The sequence below is a fragment of the Trachinotus anak genome, unplaced genomic scaffold (genome assembly GCF_046630095.1).
Source record: "Trachinotus anak isolate AG129_WGS33_773 ecotype Australia unplaced genomic scaffold, CSIRO_AGI_Tana_v1 ptg000021l, whole genome shotgun sequence".
Taxonomy (NCBI): domain Eukaryota; kingdom Metazoa; phylum Chordata; class Actinopteri; order Carangiformes; family Carangidae; genus Trachinotus; species Trachinotus anak.
In genome coordinates, this window is record NW_027273872.1 from 20,648,797 (window position 1) to 20,673,963 (window position 25,167).

The following is a 25,167-nucleotide window of genomic DNA, read 5'->3' on the forward strand; positions in this document are numbered from 1 at the left end:
CAAAGCAGTCTACTCAAAAACGCTCATAGACACACACACACACACATTCACACTCACACATATCCATAATGAGTTCTATCAAGGGAAGTACATTTGGTTTAATGGATCACTGCAAATGCCACTCCCATTCATGCTATTGTATTTGAGTTCCAACAAGATGCCTCTTTTTCCCCAGTGTCACCTATAACCTGCAGCGGAGGAATACTCCAAATGCAGTGTTTATAACAAATATTGGGTCTTTGTAAATGACTGAATATGTGACTTGTAGTTTTTTGCATTAAGAAATGCTAGAAGTTGCACCGGAAAGGGTGTGTTGTTCTATGAACTAGTGAGACAGTGAGATTTAACCCATGAAGCTGAATAGATCTGTAAGTTTAAGGCTCATCAGACTGCAAAACACTGCACAGGGGCTCATAATATCACAAGGAAGGATTTTGCTACTCTGAAAGGTTATCGTGGCAGCAATCATTTTATCTTTTCTTGTGATGATGACATGGAACAGCAGGATGTTCATGATACAAAGAAATCTACCAGGAGTGTGCACCCACTCTTATAAGTTGGGCAAAGCAGCACCTTACATCATAGTCAAAGTTTCCCATTTCTTTTAATATTGACCATGACCATTCCTGAAAGCTAACCAAGTGTTAATTTTTGTAACCATGTTTAAATTTTAACCCACAAAACATGAGCTTTCCCTCAAACCTAACCAAACTGCGACAGTAGCGTGTACTGTAAGGTCATAAAAATGGTTTATTTTCAAAAGTGATTACAGAGGCATAGGCAGATTGTATTGTCCTGCTACAGTGTATGGTGTCATTTTATTTATGGTTTGTTGCCTTGGACTGGCCTCAGTCTAATGACTGAGGTGGCTGCCTTTTTTCCACACAGGGCTAAAGTTGGTCTAAACACAGTTTTAATAGAATTGTTAATTCTGCGTCTGCCGTGCTTTTTCAGGTTATTTCCATCCCACTTAATATAGCCCCATTTTTACTTGAAGTTGATTGAGCATGTACTGATTGAGGCTGTGGTTTCCATGCACACTGAAAAACAAGCATACATTTTATCATGTTGACTATGTAACCTAGTAACTCAGTAACCCTCTGCTCTCTTTCTTTTTCTCACATACTTACACACATTTCAAACCCTTTCTCGCCCTCCCTTCCCCTCCGTCCTTCACTCTATTAGTGAAAGGTCTTCACAGAAGACCTCTAGATTATATTGTTTTCACCTTATAGCAGATTAATACGTCTATGTTAACCCACGTTTACTTTTACTTGCAGGGTCATGATTTGCATTTTCTTTTTTCTTTTTATCCCTTTTTCATTAGGTATAACCTTATATCCATTTGACTGTCATTCAGCATTTACCAATTGAAGCAATTCTTGTTCAACCCTTCTCTGTATCACCTACACACATTATCACACGCTTCTTTTCAAATCTGTTTTGTTTCTCTCCCTTCCTTCGACTCTGTCATTTTCCCTTTGTCCTTCTATTAATGAAAAGCACTTAGCAAAGCATTCTTGGGCATGCTGCTTTCGCCCTATAGCACAGTCTAATCCATACATACACCACATTCATGTTGAATGCACGGATCAATTGACAGACAAACATATGTGCCGGTGTGTATGCACAGAACAGACACAGATGTGCGCACCCCGAGGCAGCTGCTGAAGCTGCATGAGGCTCAGAACGCACGTTAATGTGCATTATAAGTGTGTGAATGACAGTGGCAGCATTGTGCGGAGACAAAGACATTGATCGGATTAGAATGTGGTGCCACATTTGCCCCCACATCTGTCATAATATCATGTTACAAACATGCGATTGGTTTTCTATTTGTGGAATAACTGAGATAGATTTTCATGTCTGCTCCAACCCCTCACAGCCATCCATCTTTCTTTGAGTACATGTAGATTGCTACGGCATCGGGCTGCATCTACTGTTGATGGTGATAAGGAGTGATTGGATTTTGCATGTGTAATCACTGGTTATGGGATGTTAATTGTACAGAACGGTGGCCTGTGGGATGCAACATTAGATACGTGTGGCAAGCGCACATACACACATGCACACGGACACACTCATGCACACGCTTTAATGTGATGTAACTGTTTTCACGTAGCGTTGGTTTAGACTTGAAGGTGTTGTTGTAGTTGAATTGGGTGATTTGCATAAAGACCCGACTGTGGAGTAGACACTTTTCTAGCAAGCAGTTCAATTCAGGATGATTTGCTGACTGATGTTAAAGAACATGTGCTCTACTCTCTCAGGCCTCCTGGAGTTCTCTCCTGTCCTCCTGCGTTACCTCATCTCAGGTATGGGTTCAACAACTACAGTTAGATCCTGTGTATATACAGTAGCTCTGTAGTGTAAATTAACAACAGATTGTAAGAATCCCTAGTGTTACGTATAGTAAAGACGCTTCCTTTTGTCATCCTCTATGATAAGTGGGAGGAAAAGACAACGAAGCAAAGAAGACAAGGAATGGTAATATGCCATTTGTACTGTAGCTGGTTGGATGCTTGGCAAGCTGTAGCCTAGTAGCTGAATCCACCTGTGGAGTTATTTGCTTGCCTCTGCTCTCTAGTCCAGTCCATCTGTTTGTCTGAGTAGGAGTATAGAGCCTTTCACTACTTCCCTGGCTAAGTTTCCTTTCAGGCCCCCCCCCCCCCCCCCCCCATTACTTTCAGCTCAACTCTCGAGTTTCGGCGAGGCTGTGAAGAGGAGCCGTGAAGATCCAGCAGACGATTTTCATCTGTTTAATTCCTCTCTCTCTGATTGCGGCCGTACGCCTGATGAGTCACAGTTAACCCAGCCACACAGCTGTGTGATTCTCAGTGCACTGATTCATACAATGTGCCGCCACAATGCCAACCTCTCTACACTTGCCTCTTCCTTTCCCCTCCCTCACAAACTGCTAATGAAGTGAATCACAACTGTTTTTCCCCCGATCCCTTTACCCCAACAGCTGATGGTGAGCGATTGCATCCACAATACTCTTTTAATTAGTATAGAGAATAAATTGGTTGAGCATGCCTTTTTCCTTAATTGCTTTTTCCTCAGCTTGGATTTAATTGGGCTGCAGCACTGTTTATTGATCTCCTTTGATGTGCTTTAATTTGGATAATTTTATATATTTATTTTGGACGTGACGAGTCAGTTTGTCTTGAGGGGGAGAATGTTAGGCAAGCGGGGCCGGTACTGCAGCAGACTGCGGTACACTCAGTGAGCCTGGGGTCCAGCATGTGATGGGAACTAGGTGGGGAGATGATCAAACCCAAAAGGCAGCAAAGCAGCTCCACTACAGTCTGAGAGGCCTCAAGTGAACAGCTCTTTGGTCTCACATCAACACCTCATGAATGCCAATGCGGAGCAGTAAAGCGAGGGCGGCAGGCCTTCTAAGTCGGCCTTAACAGGCCTGCAGGCCACTACATATTCCTTCCAGCAGCTAGTTTGTAGTTTGTGCCTGATTCATGCTGTGTCATCTCTCCCCCTCCTGCCTGCAACAACAAAGCCCAATTTTCAGCCTCCGCCTCCATAGTTTCATAATTAGTGTGCTTCTCTGCGTGTGATTTGTTTGCTAGATACGCGTGTGCATTTGCTGGTGAGAGCATTTGTTTGTATAAGTGTCTCCATTTACTGCCCTTATGTACATTACTCTCTACACTCCACTTGTATAACTCTGATCTCTCTCCATGCAGGAGGTAACTTCACCCTGGCCGAGCTGGGAGTATGTGAGCCAACTCCCCCACCGCACCCCGCCGCCGTTCCCTACTGTCCCGACCTGGGCCTCCTCCAGAGAGGCTACTCCCTCAGTGCCGGCTCTGATGCAGACTCAGACCCCGAGGGACCGCTTTCTCCAGAGCGAGCCATTCAGCTGTGGGCCGGAAGAGGAGGGGTGAAATCCCGCCGCAGCTCGGGAGTGTCCAGTCGTGAGAACTCGGCCCTCACCCTCACCGACTCGGAGAATGACAACAAGTCTGATGACGAGTCAGGTAGGACGAAGGGCTCTTGAAAGATATATCAAGATGATATATGTGTCAAAGTACAGGCCCATTAATTTGAGACAAAGTGAGTAAGAGAGTGAGTAAGACTTGATGAGGACGTGAGAACAAATGGGGGAGAATAATAGTCAATGCTCAAAGGAATCATGAGTGAGATTTCTTCTTCTATCTTACACAAGTTTGTCAATGTTGTTAAAATCTTTAGACCACCTTTCAAACAGATAGCCATTATATGAATTGTGGGTGAGTTGGATTTATTGATTCAGTGTGTTTCTGATCTGAAGAACAGTGGTTGGACCCCCACCAGAGAACCAACCTTATTTTCATCAATAGCACTTAGCCACAGCCTTCTAACTCTACCCTCTTATACACTTATCTGCTGAGCTCTCACCACTGGTCTGTCACTTTTCAAAAAAGAAAAAACTTTGATATTTGGAGATGGCAGCATTGGAGCATTTTAACTTTTGTGATCCAACACAAAGACAGAGAAGGTAATCTTCACTTTTCAAGTGCATCCTTTCTTTGGATATACTAGCGAGTGTCAGAGTGTGATGTTCCCAGAGGGAATTTCCTTCCTCTGGCATCGTCGTTTATTGCCAGCTTCCCATTTTCTTGTTAATACTGACGCAGTCGTAAACCTGGATGTGCCGAGGTGTCAATGGAGGTTAATGAAAAGTGGATGGAAGGAAAAGCAACAGTCTAATTAATTGAATTCTCGGCAGCCACACGTATCAGCTGTGGATCAACCTCCATTGGACTGTGGGCCTCAGAATCAGAGACAACTTCTGTCGACTGATCAAACTACTCAACACCTATTAAACACGTCAAGAAACACCTTCCCTGAGATGTGCCTCTCATCCCACCACCCGATAATTGCTTTGTGGTTAATTACCAAGCTAATCTTGCAGCCACAGATATCAGCCGCAGACGCCGCTCTCACTCTGTCTGTCTCAGGGCCAGGAGAACGCCATTGAGCACTCTGTTTGCAGACCTTGTAAAATTAGCTTCTTAATCCAGCTCTATATTGTGATAATCATTTGCCTGCAGTATGATGTCACTGAGTGTTGATTGTTGAGAAGATCAGAAGTTGTTTTCCAATGAAACTTTTTAAAAAGGTGTTATGCATATTTTTGTGCTCCTACAGGGCCTAAACATTCACTTTTCTGTTGGAGAAATTCATATAGATGATTGTTCTGAACACGTGTCAAATTAAATTAAAGGACTTCAGAAGTTTACCTTCTATAGAAACGTTCAGGGGAACCACCAGCTCACACCTTTGGGCTGGTCTCATGGTTTCACAGACCAGAGATTTAGATCAGGCGTCAGCACTGCTGCTCCTGCCAGCATGAAGAGATCAGAGGCAGCGCGGCAGCCTGATAAAAGGTGTGTGCGTGTGTCTGATCGAGTCAATTCGTTAGTTACTTAGCTGCTCTGAATGAGGGAAATCTAACCCCTCGCTCCTGCATCTCTCACCAAACAGAGCATCTGATATTAAAGGCATGTCACACCTCAAAGCACCCAGAGGGAAGATTTCTCTCCCACCAGACCCAACCAGTGTGCGTGCCCCAAGCAATGTGGGTGCTCAATTTGCATGTGTGTGTGTATGTGTATGTTACTGAGCCTGCCATTGTCTTTCTATATGCTATTTTGTCTTTCTACGGCTGTAAGAGTGTGTACAAGCCCAAACAGTGCATGTGTGTGTGTAAGTGTGAAACAGTAGCAACGGGAGTGTCAAAACAGCAGGAGGAGGATCTGAGGCTCTAATAATAGAGATTGACAGAGGCAGACAGAGAAACAACATCATAAACACATGCTAACAAATCAAAAAGACGGTGACGTGCTAAAACACCAAACAGCTCACTGCACCACTCTCATCTCGCTGCGTCTCTAACAAGCTTCAGAAGTCTCACCTCCACTTGCTTCTCCTCCTCCTCTTCATCTCCCTCCTCTCCCACCTTTCTTTTTCATCTCTCAAGCTGCTTCTTCTGTCTTCTCCCCGCTCACACTGCACCTCTCACCATCCATCCTTATGCTCCTGTCAGTACAGCCTCCCAGTATGACTGACAGGTGTCAGTTTAAGGGTCTAGGGTTCCCATTCAGGGCAGGAGCATACATGCGGATGAATGTGTACATGTGCCCTGTTGCAGAATCCACTACCAAAATAGAAAGCCCAGAGAAATGGTGACAGATATCCCAAACCTCAGGGAGAGTACTGTTTGTGTTTGTGTATGTGAGGCTTTTTCTTTATGTCAACAGTACAACCAGCTACAGAAGAACTGATGGATACCTTCACAGCTGCCTCATATCTTTTCTCTTCATTATTCAATTTTTGCTCAGTAATAATGATTAATGAACTACAAATGACCTCAAAATAAGTTACAAATTCAGACAACTTTCTTCCCATATTTCAGGGTGTCTGAATATATGTACTATTTTTAAATGTTTGATTCTTCAGAAGTGGAAAAGTCTAGAAAACAAATGAAACAAAACCTGAGTCAATAACAAATTAAAGAGTGTGATGCTTTGGATAGATAGCAGTCAGTCACGGTGCCTGGTTCCTTTGGTAGTCTCAAGACAATTAGCAGCACATACACCAGTAATGTAAACACCCACATCTCACATAACTAGTATAGAAAACTTTTGAGTATGCTTGTATGTTGTGTGGATTTATATGAAGCTGCACCTTTGCATGTTTATATGAGAGTGTGTGTGCGTGTGTCTGTTAGTGCGTGTGCAGATAAAAAGTGAGAGAGTGAAAGACAATATTTTAATAGTTTCAATAACAATCTGCTTTGAATCCTTAATCTGGTCAACTGAATTTGCAGTATAATAATAATACAATATGACGCCATAATCACAATGATATAATCGCAGCGCTGAATTATTTTCCAGTCCTAATACGCACACACATAATACGCAGACACGCATATACAAACACAGGCTTGACTTTCAAAGTAAAAACTTAAAACACTCGGAAACCTGCTGTACCACAAAATCTATTTTTCCAGCTCAATGACAGGACAACACATACACAGCAGCAACTTATTTTAGTGTGTGTGCGTACTATTTCCTCATTGAGAAATGTGGTCCACCTGCACAGCAGTTTCCTCTGCAGATCTCTGGCATCTGTTACATCAGTTTCCAAACTCAAACTTTGTGATTATTTTTTATTTGGGTTTTTTTTCATTTACTGCTAAATTCCAATTACCAACAAGTATGTAAAACCCGTTAAACTAGATTCCTAAATGCAACTCAGGGATTTCAGAGTTTCCCTACATCTAGCTTTATTGTCGAGTATTGAATAAAGACGCTTCGCTTTTATTGCCCCTTCCAGACACTATTAAAATAAAGAGACTAGAACGATGACTTGGCAGAGCCAATACAAGTTTCGTTTGCACAAGGAACACAGTGAGACATACAAATATGGGCATAGAGAGCAACATTGGGAGATTTCATTTTGGCAAAGTGAAGGAAGAGATTTACTGTCGCACTGCGCGCTGCCTCGTAAAACGTCCGTCTGGAAACACAGGCAAGAGAATAGAAGTGCTCATAAATTCCCACAGCAGTGCCTGATGGTCGCATCCAAACTGCATTGATCAGGAGAGAGAATGATTAAAACATGCATTAGATGAAATAGGATCAGGCTTTGACATTGATTTAAACCTGAAGCCCAGGGCCAACTTTATGGCCACGATCCATAGTCCAGTGCTCTACATATGCTCGCGTGTGTGTGTGTGGGACGGGGGGCAGGGTCCATGTGCCTCTGTGTTTCCCTCTCTTTAAATAGCAGCCTGTTAAAGAAGCGGGCCGAATCTAATTCAACTTCAACGTTGTTTCCTGTCTTGGCTTTGCTCATACAGTCAGTTTTATAAACACACTGGCCACTCACTGCACAGTCAAGGCCCAATCACACACGCATGCTGATTAGCTGCTTTTAGACAACGTCCCTCTCCTCCTTCCTTCTCTGGCTCAATCTCTCCATCTGGTCGACTGGATAATAAATCACAGGGTAGTATTGTGACATATGTGACAGGCTGTATTAATCTCGTAATTAGAGAATGAAAAGGTGGCGCTAAATTTAGTCTGGCCTTTCTGCCTAACCCTGCCCCCTGTCTGGGCATGCTCAATTGCCTGGTTTCCCTTACTGGCTCCCTCTTTATTGGAGGTTTTTCCCTCGCTGGGCTGTGTTAGTTTATGTAGCATAAACTTTATTTAAATTACCTTTTTTTGACAATGCAGAGAAAATGCCCCGTAAAACATCTGCAGTCAAAAGTTGTTTTTTTTCTAGTAGCTGGAGTGGTAATTATGCTTTTAAAAGCTGAGTTGGGCAAAGTGATTCCTGATTAACTAATCAAATCTACTAGCACAGGTGGCAGAGTGCCTGCACCCACTCTGTCCTCTTTATTCTTTTTCTGGTGTACAACATGAATCGCACCATAAATCAAACATATTCAAAGCAGCTGATGTGTTTTTTAACTTTAGAGAATATTTAGAAGTGAGGCTCTGAAAGGATCATTGTGTAATCAAGGTAGATTAAGATAATGCTTAATTATGATCATTTTGATTCTGAATAAAAAGCACTCTATACTTTGGAATACAGATTATAATTATATGTCACGCAGTGATTGTAAGACCCCTTTTTCTTTCCTCCGCAGCGAGTCTAAACACCAGTAACATGAGAGAGAGGATAGATACACTTCTCATCAAACTTTTGACAGCTCTGACCTTTCACCTAATTTGCATAGGGGGAGGGGTTTGACCCCCTCATGCATATACATCTAATTTAAAAAACGTCGTCATCTTTGAGCCCCCCTTTTTCCCACATGCTTGCGCATAAATTACTCAGAGTCTAGACTTTAGTCACAAAACTATAGAAAACTATAGTCTCGGTGTATTTTCATGAGGAGAGCCGTACTCACCACAATTCATTCAACCCTCACATACAAAGAGTTTCTCAAAATCATGGTCAAAAAACACTTTAAGACTTCATCTCACAACCATGTGTATCTAATTTTCTGTTTCTTATAAACTTGACCTGATCCAACCTTAGGATGATAGATAGCTTTCCATATGACAGCTTTTTTTGGCTGAAAAACTTTTTTTAAACTATAGAAAACTATAGAAAACTACAATACATTCAACCCTCACATACAAAGAGTTTCTCAAAATCATGGTCAAAAAACACTTTAAGACTTCATCTCACATGCATATAGATCTAATTTAAAAAACGTCGTCATCTTTGAGCCCCCTTTTTCCCATGCATGCGCATAAATTACTCAGAGAGACTTTTGTCACAAAACTATAGAAAACTATAGTCGGTGTATTTTCATGAGGAGAGCCGTACTCACCACAATTCATTCAACCCTCACATACAAAGAGTTTCTCAAGATCATGGTCAAAAAACACTTTAAGACGTCATCTCACAACCATGTGTATCTAATTTTCTGTTTCTTATAAACTTGACCTGATCCAACCTTAGGATGATAGATAGCTTTCCATATGAACCCAGCTTTTTTTTTTTGACTGAAAAACTTTTTTAAACAAAACCCAATTATTTTCTGGTGGGAAAACTAGACAACAAACTAAACAAAAGACACAGAGTAATTGTGTTCAATATAAGAAGTACGGGTATAAATACACCGTCATCCTGAGCGGCTGTATGACGGAGCAGGCCCGGGACGTACGACTCAAAACTCAGCATGATGGCTCGCGGTAAGAAGACTTTGCGTTTCTACACACGTTGCTTCTTATTTTTTTATAACATTTAAAAATATTAAACGAAAGATCTGTGTATTTTAGCATATACCGTCTCCGTAGATGTCCACCCAGCACCGCAGTTTTCTGGTAAGTATTTACTATATTTACCGTATTTTTATGTATTCTATTCAATGTCTAAACATTGGACTGTGTTTTTTTAATCAGAATTATCCATCTTTTAAAGTCACAGCCGCAGATTTGGAAGGAATCAACTTTTCACAATCACATTTTGGTAAGGTTTGTCTTTTTAAAATTTAAAACTCACACTGCAGCCGTTTCTGTGTTATAATAACAGTTTCAACAAAACATACTGAGGTTCAGCTGAAACATATACTTACAGATTTTACCGACGGTCTGAACGACGTACGGGACCTCGACGGCAGTTTCACGGAGGTTTTACATGAAATCCAAGCGGCTGAGGATTCTGCGTTGAACCGGTCAGAGGCCGCGTCTCCTCCTCCACCTGCCCCGACCAACACCACCCCTCCGGCGGGTGAAGAGCGCATCAACACTCCGATAGCTCCGGTGCCGGCTGGGGCGTGGAATCCGGCCGTCTTCCACGGGGATATCGACGAGATCCTAGCGGGGGATTCGCCGGTCCGACCCCGGGGGAAAAGTAAAAAGAAGACCCAGCAGAGCGATTCGGCGGTACGTCCTGGGTTAACCGGCCGACCAAAAGCGATCCGTCCGCGTAAAAATAAAAAGCAGATCCAGCAGGTCCCACCGGCGCAAGGATCCGACGGGGCACAGGAGATATCAGGTAATCTTGACCATTTTTTAAACCTCCTTTGTTTTTAATGTGATCTATACGTGGAACGAAGTCAACTCTTCGCGCTTCAGCGTTCAAATGAAAATACAACTTCCTGGTGTTTGGTCGCACGGTGATGACGATGATGACGTAACATGTTCTCATAGGTCCTTATCGAGTATATATATATTGTGCATACACAGTTGTAAACACAGACTGCTTCATTGTTAACTGGAAGCAGGTTGAAATGCATTTTGCATGGTGTGGATTTTTTTATTCATTCAATTTTCCAGTCTAGGGTAAATAAAGTGAATTCTGAAACTAAAACTTTGTGTCTAATTAAAATGTTTGTTTCAAAAAAAGTAAAAAGTTTATTGTTAATGATGCTAACCCATTAAATTTGTTATACCCAAACAGACTCTCAGCCTATGGTCTCAACACCCCTGAGGACCCAGACACCACCTTGGGTAGTCCTCCCATCTCCTATCAGACGACAAACAGCACCTGTGACACCTGTTTTTTCATGTCCTCCCAGAGGACAGAAACCTCACACTTCTTCTTCTTCTGCGAGGGTTACCACTACAAACGCCATTGAGAAGGCTCCGGCGAGACCCCACAAAAGGCGTAAAATACAACGTGTCAGATCGACGATTGTCCGCAAACTCTTTGCGGATGCTATCAATCATTCACCAGGACCGATAGTGGGAAGAGGAGGAACGGGAAGAACCCAAAGAGGCGCCCGAAACCAGCAACTGGAAACGCTCCAGATGGTTACCCAAGTAATGCATTCTATCATTTCATCCTTCACGGCCATTTGTGAAAAAATGTTGTAATTTTAATACGTATGTATATTTGTATGACATTTTTTTTATTTTAAAAGATGAATAGAGAATTTGATTCCGACTCTTTATCTTGTTCACCCTCACCCCAAGTCCCTCTTGAAATTGAGTTAGCTGTAGAGCAATTGCGTCATATTCCAACACCCTCTTCTGTCCACCAAGTCCCTCTCGACCTGCAAATAGCTGTAGATCAATTACGTTTTATCCCTATACCCGACAATGTTGAGGTGCAAAATAACTCGCCTGTAGAACCACAAAATCCTTTCCAAACCTTAGAAAACACATTCCAAAGATTAAATCAAAACAACGAGGACGCCTTCCACAACATAGAAAGCATACTCCAAAATCTAAATCAGACAAACATATCAGCTCTCAGCTCATCAAATGAACCTCAAAATGAACAAAATGAGTCTCAGCCACAATCACAGCCGCAGCCTCACCAGGGGGGTGAAGGGTTGGAGCAGAGACACACTCCTGCTGAAGAGCAGGAGGAGGAGGGGTTTAGAGGGGGCAGAGAGACAGAAACAGCCTCTTATGATCGGTTTAACACTCTAGTCATGAGACACACATTTACAGTTCCTCGACCCGGCAATGTACCCGATATTGCCGCATTTTATCGAAACGTGATAGGGGTAATTAGGGAATTAGCCAACGAGGTAGAATCGCAAGCTAGTCGCAATGATGTTATTCAGTTGGAGGTGGTAGGTGAAAATGTGCGTGATTATGTTTCAGTCACCAACAACGACCGAGGCAGAAATATTCTTCCAGCTTTTGAAGGTTTGCTCGATCGTATAGTACAGTCAAACAATAACATAGCCGCTGACGAAGATGTAGAATTAATTGTTCACATAGTGCGGAACCCTACGGGCGGTGCCAAACGTAAGATGGAGAAAACTTTAGATTGTGAAATTCTCAAAAAGAAAAGACCCCATCTCTATTTTGCAGATGACAGGAACGATCAGCTCTGCTTTGCCGTCAGCCTGTCTCATGTTATCCATCCAGATTTCACAGATAGCCAGTGTGATAGTCTGGGTAGGGAGTTGCAGCGTCAGGCTGGTTTAAATGATCAGACGCCCGTCACTTTCAATGACATAGCCAAATTTGAGGAGATCTTGAAGCGCAAAATTGTAGTGTTTTACAGAACATCTCATAACGAACCCCTCTCGCATTTTGCAACAGACTTCCCCGATCGTTCCAAACCTCTGTTTTTATTCCTATTGCAAAATCATTACTACGGGATTAAAAACCTCAAAGCCTTTATGGGCGCAAAGTTTATCTGTAATTATTGTTACAAGGGTTTATGTAACCCCTATGTGCACAGCTGTAAGGGCTACTGTCAAGTCTGCATCGACCCCATCTGCTCTACACAAGAGCTCAAACCCATAAAATGCTCAGATTGTCACAGGACGTGTCGTTCACTCTCCTGTTTTGCTCGACACAAAGAGGCTAAGCCATGTCCTATGAACAAACAGGCTTTTAGTTTTTGTGATCAAGTAAAAAAATGCAAACTATGCAATCTGTGCTACTACGTTAATATGACCACAGGCAAGGCCGAGCATCGTTGTGGCGCATCTAGATGTAGAATCTGCGGTGAAACATTACCGGCTGGTTCTGAAACAGACGATCACCTGTGTTACATTCAACCCGTCGCCAGTGAGACCAAACACCTCGGTTTGGTTTTTTATGACTTTGAAACATTTGTCAACGAGAACAACGAACACATCCCCTTTCTAGTGTATGCAAAAACATTAAAAGGTGAAGAGAAGGTGTTTTACGGTCTGGACTGTGTTAAACGCTTTCTCCTGTATTTCAGGAGGAATCAGTACCGGGGAAATGTTTTTATTGCGCATAACGCTCGCGGATTTGACAGCTACCTAGTTTTAAAAGGTATATTGAAAGAGAAAGCATCGCCACAAAACATTCTCATGACAGGTTGTAAAATCCTCAGTTTTGAGGAACCCGATTATCAACTCAAGTTCATAGATTCCCTTTCTTTCCTGCCCATGCGTCTTAACGCCATGCCCAAGGCTTTGGGCTTCAGCGATCAGACCAAGGGGTATTTTCCGCACAGATTCAGCTCAGAAAAGCACCTCAGGTATGTAGGACCCTATCCTCCGCCGTCTGATTACGGTGTAGACCGCATGACGACGCGCGAGCAGGAGGAGTTTTACAGCTGGTACAGTAAAGCCAGTCAGGAAGTCTTTGACTTTAGGAAGGAAGCTTTGCATTACTGTAAGAATGACGTTGATATTCTCAACACAGGGTGTGTTAAATTCAGGGAGCAGTATCTCAGTGAGACAGGCGTGGACCCTTTCCGCACTATTACCATAGCATCAGCCTGCATGAAGGTGTTTCTCACCAATTACTTGCAACCTAAAACCCTCGCCATACCGTGCCCTGACAACTACGCCCAGCGGTGTAAAAGATTCTCAAACGAATCCATCAGGTGGTTAGAGTGGGTGATGCACAAGGAAAAAATCTTTATCCAGCATGCTCTCAACATGGGTGAAAAACAGATTGGTCGCTATTTTGTAGACGGTTACGCAGAGATTGACGGTGTAAAATATGCGTGGGAGTTTCACGGATGTTTTTATCACGGTTGTCCTGATTGTTTTAATCCTACAAATACTTGTCCGATGAGGGGTTTGACCTTTGGGGAACTGCATGCAAAAAGTGAGGAGAGAGTGCAGATGTTACAGTCTGAACACAACCTCCGCGTCATTGTGGTGAGAGAACACATGTGGAATGAAATGAAAAAATCGAGCCATGTAGTAAACTTTCTCCAGCATTTCAACTTCCCAGAACCTCTCATACCACGACAAGCGCTGTATGGAGGCAGAACGAGCGCTTTAAAGCTGAGGCATACGGCGGGGTCTGATGAAACTGTGCATTATGTTGACGTTTGCTCACTGTACCCGTATGTCATGAGCACGCAAAAGTTTCCCCTAGGGCATCCTACCATCATTCACAAAGATTTTGGGGATCCTCGTAACTACTTTGGGTTAATCAGAGCCACTGTATATCCACCACGCGGTCTCTTTTTCCCTGTTTTACCGTACAAATGCTCATCCGGTAAATTAATCTTCCCGCTGTGTCGTACCTGTGCTGAAACCAACAACCAAGAGGGTCTCTGTAGACACGGCGATGAAGCCAGAGCGTTGACAGGTGTGTGGGTCACGCTCGAGTTTAACAAAGCCCTCGAGCTAGGGTACAGAGTGGCAAAAATCACAGAAGTGTGGCACTTTGACAAAAGTAGCGACTCAGTGTTTGTCGACTACATCCACAGTTTTCTCAAAGGTAAACAGGAAGCATCGGGGTACCCGCCTGATGCGACGGACCGGGAAACCAGAGAAAAATACATCAGGGACTATCATACAAATCAGGGCATTCTGTTAGACGCGGGCAAAATTGAAGCGAATCCTGTCAAGAGACAAGTGGCTAAATTGTGTCTCAACAGTCTTTGGGGGAAGTTTGCGCAGAGAGACAACCTACTCCATACCAACATCGTCTCAGAATCTGAAGAGTTTTTCTCCTACCTTTTTTCGGGCACACACAAGGTTGAATACTTCAACGTTCTAGACAACGAGAGAGCCTTAATTAGGTGGAGATACAGCGACCGATGCATTCAACCCCCGGGTAAACAAAACAATATATTCGTTGCGGCATTCACCACAACACACGCACGTCTAAAACTGTACAGTTATTTAGAAAAGTTGAAAGAGAGGGTTCTTTACATCGACACCGATAGTTTAATCTATGTGGTAAAGAAGGGTGAGACGCCTTTAGAGATGGGTAATTATCTAGGGGACTTGACAGATGAACTGGACGGGGATAGCATTCAAGAATTTGTAGCCGCGGGTCCAAAGAGCTATGCATACCAAACAAAAAACAAAAAAAAAGTAGCGATGCGCGTCAAAGGCATCACTCAGACTCGGGAATGCTGTGAGATGGTAAACTTTGACAGCGTCAGAGATCTGGTGGAAGGTTACCTGCGTGATTCTGGTGAGAGTGTGATTGAGATCCCACAGCGCAACATTAGTCGCGATAAAAAGAGCTTCGTCTTGAAAAACACATCATTTCAGAAAAAGTTTAAAGTGGTGTATGACAAAAGACGTCTCTTTGCCGACGGCACAACTTTGCCCTTTGGATATTGAGTGAGTTTGATTTTGTGTTGTTTTGTTTCATACAACTTTGCCTTTTGGATATACTGAGTTTGATTTTGTGTTGTTTTGTTTCATACAACTTTGCCTTTTGGATATACAGAGTTTGATTTTGTGTTGTTTTGTTTCATTTTGTTTTAAAAATGTCACACCAGAATGTAATGGAGGAAGTTGATTTTGAACCTAGGTTTATATTTCCTTTCTCATGTTTGATTGTAGGACCTAGCGGGTGCGGGAAAACCTATTTTGTAAAGAATGTACTTGAAAACTGTGAACATGTCATGAATATTGTACCTGAAAATATTGTGTGGATTTATACTTCCTTTCAACCTATGTACAGCGAGTTGCAAAGGTTGAATAAAAAGATTAAATTTGTTGAAGGATTGCCAGATTCTTTTGACGATGAAAACCTGTTTCCTCCTGGTCAAAAACATTTGATCATTTTGGACGATGTTATTTTCCAAGCCTCCGACCATCCCGATGTAGTTAAAATCTTTACTCAGTATCGGCATCACAAAAACATGAGCGTCATGATGTTGACTCAAAATGTGTTTCATCAGGGTAAACACAGCCGCACCATTAGTTTGAACAGCAATTATTTGGTGCTGTTTAAAAATCCTCGAGACAAACTACAAATAAATATATTAGCCCGTCAAATCTTTCCGTCTCAAAAGGCATTTTTTTTAGAGAGCTTTGAAGACGCCACCAGAGACCCTCACGGGTATTTAATAGTAGACCTTACACCCGTCTGTCCAGAACGATACAGATTGAGGAGCGGTGTACTTCCTCACCAGCGGCCGACCGTCTATGTACCAAAATAAATGACCTAGATCATCGTCATCATGTCGGTACGTTTAAAAAGAAATGCTGCTTTACTTTCGGCTTTATACCACGCCACACCCAAGAAACGTAAAGATATTCTTATTCACAGCTCTCCAGACTTTATCCAAGCATTGTGTGAGATTGCTTTAAACCTTTTGAAGGGAAACATCCCTTTATCACCTTCTCAATTCAAAAAACTGAAGAAGCAGAAAGAAATTATCAGACTGTTGGCGGACAAGAAAACAACTTTAAAACGCAAACATCAGGTTTTAAAGAACCAGTCGGGCGGATTTCTTTTACCCCTGCTAGCCGCCGTCGTACCTATGATCGGGGATCTTATCGGGGGACTCGCTAGAAGATAATACGTGAGAAGATGTCTTTGAGGAAGGCGCAGAAAATGTTTCTCGTCTCACCCCATCAGCTAAACCGTATGACTCAACCGCCAGCCACCATCAGAGAAACCGCAGAGGATGATTTGGATGTCAAAATGAGAGCCGTATTAGATGAGCCGGGGTTGACTCCCGATGAAAAAATTAAAAAGTACAACGCTTTACTGCAAAGATATTTAACTTTGATGAAGCAGGGTCAGAGAGACCAGCGGCGTGTAACCCTAACTCTTCAGAGGGAACACCCTGACGAGCAGGGCGAGGAGACGGAATTCTCAAATCAACAAAGCGCTCGGGTATCATCTCAGGCGTCGGATGATGCTGACCGTGTGATCGCTGAAGTTTTAAAAAGCTTCCCTCCACGAGATCACAACAACACCGAATACATCTTAAAAAAAATATCCGAGAGCGATAAAGGTTGGAATGCAAAGGGGGAATTTGTTTATAAGGGTCAAGTTGTGAAGGGGTCTCATATCACTGATTTATTGAAACACCTGTCACACTCTTATAAATCATCCCGAACCGCGCCACCGACGGGTTGGTCAAAATTTTTGAATACCCTGGCTGATTTGAACATCCCTTCTTCCGCTGTGAAAAACCCAGAAGCTCGTGACCAGTACCGCTCCCTCAAGACGGGTACGGCCCACGACCAAATTGTCATGTTTGGAAAAGAAGCACCTCGCACGAGAAGTGGAAAGATGAAGAAACAAATGAATCTGTCACCGAGTTGGATCGGTATTTCACCATAAATAAATAAATGTAACACACAACTTTGTCATTCATTAATAAAGTGTTTTATTGAGCATAATTTTTGCGTACAGTCTTTTTTTTTTTCAATCAGCAATGAATTACAATTAAGTATCGGTTCAAACCATAAAAAGTTTTATATAAGATAACATTTATCCGCAACAGTCTTTAAACCTCTGTAGAGAGCAGTTCCTCTGTTTTGGGACGACATTGATTTTATTTTTGAGACGGTGTTTTCTCACAAAGTCGTACACCATACGGTCATTTTTTATCACATCGTCGCTGTACAAAGACAGTACTTGGTGGTAAGATAATCCGCAGGCCCGTTGACAGAGATAATAGATGCAGTGTTGCCCGCAGACGGTTGACAGAGGGTGTTGCAGTTGACGGTTGTGGTACTTGATGTTTTGAGAACGGTTTTCCAAAAACTGTAAGATGCTCGAGGGGTAGTGATCAAAGTCTGGCGGAAATCCATAAGAGTCAAAAAAGGTGGCTTCGCCTCCCTTTTCTAGTGTTAAAGCTAACCAGTGTTCCCCAGGCATGTGAGCAGGGTCTGTGTTGACTATGAAGTAGGACGGTGTCCTAAAGGATGGGTTCAGCGAGGGTAATAGGTCACAAGCCCACACACCGCAAAATACATCTCCCAGCAAACGATTCAAAATACTCTCTATCTGAAGATTATCCATTTTTTTTTTTTTTTTTTATTTTTTCCCTTCAAATTAGTAATAATCCACAAGCACCTGTCTTTTTGAGTCGATCTCCAGAATTGAATCAAAACAGGCATAGACGATAAGAGTGGTGGTTTGCGCTAAGGGTGCTCTGAATCTCATCTCTAGTCTTAAATTACCGCTGGAGACGGGAGATAAGGCATCGTTGTCGTCAGCCGGGTTGAGATTAAACACAAACAGAGAGTATCCGTTGTTAAATTCTTCTCGGTTGATACTCAGGGGTAAATCCTTAAGATGTCTCCCCGTAGCCAGGAACATGTTGTAAAACTCTCTAATGGACTGTCCGTTGTTAAACTGAGGTTGAAAAGCCTTAGCGGGAATCTGTTTACCATCCTGACAGAGAGCCAGATATTCTACATCGTTGTGAATAAAATTGAAGGGTGACAGGTCTCTTCTCCCGGTGAAAGCTTCGTGGTGCACCATACCCAAAACTATATATTTAGGCATAGCCCCCAGAAAAAGATTCTCCTGGCTGCATATTCTAGAGTTTTCTGGGATAGAGTATGTCTTCACATTGACGCGTGAGATGGGGTAGAGCGCGTTACCTTTCATTAAGGCTGCTGCGTGACCCAATCGCACGGCTGGGGACACAGACACTTTTTTGGCAAATAGAGATGCCCCCAGTATTTTCAGACGAAACGTGGAGTCACGGGCTCCCATTAGACAGAAAGCGTCGCTGGCACGGGTTAGTTTAATTCTCAGGTCAACAGAGTTCAGCAAGAGTCTCTCACAAAAAAATACATCCCCGTGGAGAGCACCAAACAGGTGTAGTTCTCGTGAATTAGTTGTGAAAGCGGCTCTCGTGTTTAACCCTCTATTGGGACCGTTGACGGTCACTCTAGAGTCCATGGCCCCGGGGGTATCTTTGTAAAAAAGACCGGCTGAGAACTGACTGGCGAGCGCATCTCCTGAAAAGTTGAGTAGGGTCTCAATCATGACACGGTAGGGATGTGTAGCGCTCGATTGTGAAATCAATCTATCCCCCAAAATAACGTCGCATTGATTGAAGATTGTATTCAGAGGGTAATTGATAAGGCCCACCGCCGCATCATTGGCCAAGTCTGTATTGTCCGCGTTGGTGATTTTCACACGAAGATGCAGCAAAATATCGTTCAGATCCAGATACTTTTCACCGTCTCCGGGGATAAAAAATTCTATAGGACCGCCGTCTGTGATAGCTGACACGGGGAAAATTTCGGTGTATGTTTTATCTTCGATGGAAAGCTGTGTCATAGGCGCTGTAAATAAATCCAACTCAGCGAGGGTGCACTCTGGGGATTTCTGGTGTAACAGAGCCATGATTTTTTAATTCTCTTTAAAAAAAAATCAGAATTCAAATATGTCAGAGCTCTGGGGAGACTTCTTCTTTGCCTGCCTGCTTCTCGCGACTGATTTCCTCTTTTTACTAGCAGAGCGTTTTTTAGAGGTTGTTGAGAGGCGTTGTCCCGGAGGTCGTCTCCTCTGTCTACGCGCTAAGACCATAATTCCCCCCGACCCCTCTTGTTTCTGGTCGCCGTTGACAAATTTTCCCACACGGCCGAACACGTCCGAAGCAATGTTGCTAGCGGCTGTTTTGAGATGAGGTTTAGCTATCGCAAAGCCTTTCTTCACCAGGGGGGATACAAAACGAAACAATTTTGAAAATATAGAGCCTATACCACGACCGTACATGACGGGAGCTCCATAAAATCCTGGTAAATTTCCTCCCACCTGACTCTCATAATAATGTACAAATCTGTGAGGATCCTCTCGCAAGTCTACTCGTGCCATTTTGACCGTTGTGTAACGTATCTGATGTCCGTCGCACCCGTCAGAGGTGAGTCACCGTCGCAGGGTTAGACGATACTGAATGATGTGGGAAAACCAGATGGTTTATATATATATATATATCCCAGGTTTTCAAACTTTTATTGGTCTAAAGTGAAGCGTCACAATACACTTCCCGTAGGTAAAATCTACCGGTTTGTTTTGATCCGTTTTTATCTCAATCTTAATGTTTTCAATGTGTTGCTTGGCTACCGGTAAATAATAAGCCGGGTTGAAATGCTGTGTGATGACCTCCCCGAACGTGCCCTTAACACTGATCGTTCTCAAGAGGGGGGCATAAGCGTCACCGACTATTTGCGGTTGTACTACGTCGCTGTAACAGTACAAATGATAAAACCCGGCCTTCATATCAGCGGGGTAGTGAGCCAACTTTTGATCAAACTTGAACCATTCTCCCGACTTTAGACCCATCATGTAAGCAGCGGGTCCCTTGTAGAGTACGTGCGTCTGACCTCCGGCCTGGAAATCAAATTTTTTCTGAATGATGTTATAAACTAGATAAATATCAGAATTAATTTCTCTAAAATAACTATCCATCATTAGCCTGAAGTCTTTTATGCCGCTGTAATATCCCTCTGTAAACCTTTGACGATGTATCACGCTCTCTGTTGCCGATTTTTGGGGATTTACCCTCCAGTAAAAATAGGCGTCATCCTTGTGTATGGTGTACCAAGTGTGGGGGTATGAAATCTCCGTCAAGGCAACCTCCCACTTTCCTTCTAAATCGATATGTTGCGCTAAATCAACGCGGTAACTGGAACTCTTGTTATCTTTGAAAACGTTGAGGCTGGCGTTAGAGGGCAGGGTAATGTAAAACCCCTCGTCCTTTGCCCCGTACATGATGGAATGATACTCTAGGCAGGCGCGCGGCGATTCTTATACATTTATTATTTCAGCTGCCTTGATCCAACTGTTGAATTTCTCAGGCCAGTTTTTCCAACGTACAAAGACTTGTTTTTCACCCCTCACGGTACGTCGTTTCAGAATCTCCTCGACGTGGTAGACTCTGTCTTTATCCATTTTTACTTTTTGCAACTCTGCCTCATAAAATGAACCTTGGATGGGTTCTCCATCATAATCTTTCAGTTTGTACACAGGAGGTTCGCGAGGGATGCACTCGGAAACTGTAAACACTTCGTCCGTAAAACTCTGTTCATACTTTTTATCAAACACACCTCTCAACTTTGATATCCTGACGAGGTCTCCCTCCTTGAAATTTTTCTTTAATTCGGTCCTCTGTGGGGCGAGAGATTTACCGTACAGGTTTTCAAACACTTGATCGACGTTCTCTGCGGTTACATCCATAGGCGCCATTTTTATACTGCTGTGATAACTCTGATTATAGCTTTTCATCAAGTCTTGTAAGACGTCGAGGTATCGCATGGTGTTGTTAGCAGTGAAATATCTCCACATTCTGCTTTTTAAAGTGCGATTAAATCGTTCAATCACGGAGGCTTTGAGATCGCTGGCTGTGGAAAAATGTATGATGCCGTGTTTTTTCATCAGAGCCTCAAAACGCTTGTTAAAAAATTCTTTTCCAGCGTCGGTTTGTAGTTTTAAGGGCGTCTGACTCTCCTCAAAAATTGACTCGAAGGCCTCAACCACCTCGGATCCGGTTTTTCTCTTTAGAGCACGTACATAAGCCTTTTTGGAAAACACATCTATGACCGTTAATAAATAATTATACCCGTCATTATACTCTGCTAAGGCTTGCATATCGCATAGGTCGGCTTGAAATTGGTTTAAAGGACGCGGGACAAAAACTCTGTTTCTGATAAAATGCATTCTGACGGGTTTGTGTAGAGTGTATGCATCCTCTCCAGATAAAAAGTCTTTGATCTTTTCACGCTCAACCTTCTTGCCCGTTTCATCATGCACTCCCCTACGGAGGCGTTCTACACCGCCGAAGCTACCCGGGTGTGTTGGGTTGTAATAAACTTTTTTCATGACGCGTACCTCAGACATGTTGGGACCAGAATGAGAGAAAAAGATCATGCGTAGGGTATTTGATTTTTTTTTTTTTTTTTTTTTTATTAGAACACAAATACAACAGTGTGAAAAACGATACATACTTTTTTTTAAACTATAATTCAACACAAATACAGCAGTGTTAAAAAACAATACATACTTTTTTTTAACTATAATTTAACACAAATACAACAGTGTTAAAAAACGATATGAATAATAGAAAAACTTAATCTAACTAACTAAACAATTTGTTGTCAAAAAAGAAAAACTATTTATCACTACTAGAACATGTGATTGTGAATAGAGTTTGTGCTAACAGAGAATAATCTAGAGTACGCTGCATATCAGCGTGCAGTTTTTGGAGTTCATCCGTAACGTTGACAGGGTGGTTGTTTTGCAAAAGTTCGCTGGTAACATCGACAAACATGGTGTAAAAAGCGAGTATGTGCCAGGGTCTAACGATGTCACTCGTTAGTTCATTTAAAATTTTTTCAAAACTCTCTGACAAAGTAGATTCAACCCCGGACGCGACCTGATGCACCGATACCTCCCAAGGTGTACAGGGTATAAGAGTAGAACAGATCCGGACTTTTTCCATCAAGTTCTCCAGTCTCTCAACGTCTGCATTTTGGATAAAAGTGTTGTTTTTATGCCTTGAAACTCTGTTCTCAACAGCCATTCTCAAAAGCTCTATCAACTGAGGGATGACGATGCGGTTATTGATGTGGTTCATGATCTGAGTCACTATTTTTCTACAGAAATTCCACATTTTCCTGCCGTCTAACGTTCCAACCACAGGTCACACAGTTTGTCAAGTTGTTCTTTTTTGGTCCTGCTGTCTCCGTCCTCTCGATCCAACATCTCATCGAGTGCGTGGTAGATGAAGCTCTTTGATTTCAGCTCGTGTAAAAGACTCTCCACCGTATTTCTGATCCTCGCTTGATCCGCCTTGATGTTTTGCACAGATAGGAAGTGTTGAATGGCTGGAATAAGCTTGGGGGTGTAGAGCCTTTTCATCAACCAGTAAAAATTTTCCTGGTAGAAGCCTTCCAGACCCACATTCAGGCATTGGTGCCGTCTCTGGCTGGGATGATTAATGCGACACCCCACGCACATCTCATCTTGGTACAGGGACAGAGTTTTGCTCAGCAGGTGGAGCACGGCTAATTTTACACCTTTAAAGAAAGTATCGTTAAAGAAAGTATCGGTTAGCCATCCGTCAGGATGGTCCTGGTCACCTTGTTCAACGGCCTGAGTTGGCAAATCATCGCGACACGAATGCCCGCAGTCACATTCAAGGAAGGAGTCCATCAGATCCATAGGCTCTTCAGGGATTGGCTCCAGAGTATGGTGGGGAGGAGCGCTGAATGGTGGAGGTGAAGCAGGAGGATGGTCCAGAACCTTGGGTTGTGGTGGTAGTGGAGTTGGTGGACGGTCGTCATTCTCCCCAGTCGTCATAAATGCATTTTCTAAATCCGGTTTGTAATCTCTTGAGGGAGCCGGGTGGATGGTTGTTGCGATAAGCCTGGGCGTGTAGCTTCTCTGAGGGGTACACATGTTTCTTCTTGTTCTTGTGGTGTTTTATTTTTCCGCCTTGGTAGGTTGTCTCTTTATAGTGTGTGGCGACGTGGTTTATCCTTGCGTGGGAGGGGTGAAGGGGTGGTTTGTCTCTGACGTGTGTGTGTGTGGGGGGTGGGAGTAGAGGGGTCTTCTTTTTTCACCAGGGCATTATCCCAGATATGGCAACTGTGAAAGAGCGAAGTGATCGTATCACTGATCTGATCCAACTTTTCACTCCAAACCTCAGCCGGTAAAGCCAACAAAGTCCGGAAAACACCGCATTCGGAATTGAACAGATCCAAGGCAAAATACCATTTAGCTTCTTCCCTACAGGCTCCATCCTTCTTTGACTCTTCTTCTTTATTCTCTAACCGGTAACTGACGCGGAAGAACCAACGACCCGAAGTTGAGGTTTTTGACAGCCAAATAGCCGAAAACGATTTTTGCACAGATTGCAAAGATTTTTGTTCCTCTTCGACCACCTCCCTGATACTCCTCGGATTGATAGACTTTAACACACCCCAATCGTTGGAAGATAATGTGGCTAGATCCAGCAGGTCCCCCGGTGTGTCACCTTCACTCCGCTGATAGAGACACAGTTCCCCGGTCTGGTACCTGAACATATATCCCCAGCTACCACACAGCCCGTAGGGTTCCAAAGACCATTCCTCTTGCAGACGCAGGGTGAGCGGAGGAGGCATTTGGGTCCTGCGCAAAAACACCATACTTTTTCTGGAACCATCTACGCCTGACTCTTGTAAAATGGTTACCGCCGTTTCACTAATAAAAGACGCTGCGCGATCGACCGACATGATGAGTACGGCTCTTCTCACGAAAATACACCGACTCTATAGTTCTCTATAGTTTTGTGACAAAAGTCTAGACTCTGAGTAATTTATGCGCAAGCATGGGGGAAAAAGGGGGGCTCAAAGATGACGACGTTTTTTAAATTAGATGTAAATGCATGAGGGGGTCAAACCCCTCCCCCTATGCAAATTAGGTGAAAGGTCAGAGCTGTCAAAAGTTTGATGAGAAGTGTATCTATCCTCTCTCTAACATGGTCCATGCAGCTCCTGTCGATCAAATTCAAGCAGCACTTATAGAGTTGGACTGGCGGGGTCCCCCAAGACCACTGCCGTCCCCTCAGGGTCTCTGGGTGTGTGTGAGTAAGAAACTGAGAGTGAGAGCTGGAATGTGTGTTAGGAGGGTTGAGGGCATTAGCTTCTGATTGAGTTTTCAGAGAGCAACGTGGGGTGCGAAAGGCTCGACAATGGTCTAACAGAATTAGTAGCTTGTGATGAATGGTGTGTGAGAGCAGCACTGACAGCTCGCTTTCACAAACACTCACGACTGTGTGAGTGTGTGTGAGCGTGTGTGTGTGTGTGTGTGTGTGCGTGCATGCATGAACGCCTCCATACTTCACCCACTGGTTCAAGGACTTTTTGTCCATGCAGCGAGAGCTACGCATGCTGGAATGAGTGAAGTAGTGATGGACCCACATACTTAGACACATGCGCCGCACATATCTGTATGTGTATGTCTCTGGGTTAAGCCAAGGGTTTGAAAAATGGCTTGCAGCCGGGATCAATAAAGATCGGTCTGTTCAGCATAGCCAACACAG

At 43.3% G+C, this 25,167-nt stretch overlaps 2 protein-coding genes across 3 annotated transcripts in view; one reads left to right on the forward strand and one right to left on the reverse strand.

The window, feature by feature from the left end:
• The window catches only part of tenm2a (teneurin transmembrane protein 2a), a 226,247-nt gene that overhangs the window by 66,642 nt on the left and 134,438 nt on the right, over positions 1-25,167 (forward strand). For both annotated transcript variants that reach the window (XM_071457469.1, XM_071457470.1), the window contains exon 3: positions 3,702-3,995. In XM_071457469.1, coding sequence (XP_071313570.1) covers positions 3,702-3,995 — 294 coding nt within the window. The remainder of the gene's footprint in view (positions 1-3,701; positions 3,996-25,167) is intronic.
• Positions 17,456-19,424, reverse strand: LOC139606111 (uncharacterized protein F54H12.2-like). The gene has a single exon (XM_071458136.1). The coding sequence runs from the start codon at positions 19,422-19,424 to the stop codon at positions 18,183-18,185; it is 1,242 nt and encodes a 413-aa protein (XP_071314237.1). The 3' UTR covers positions 17,456-18,182.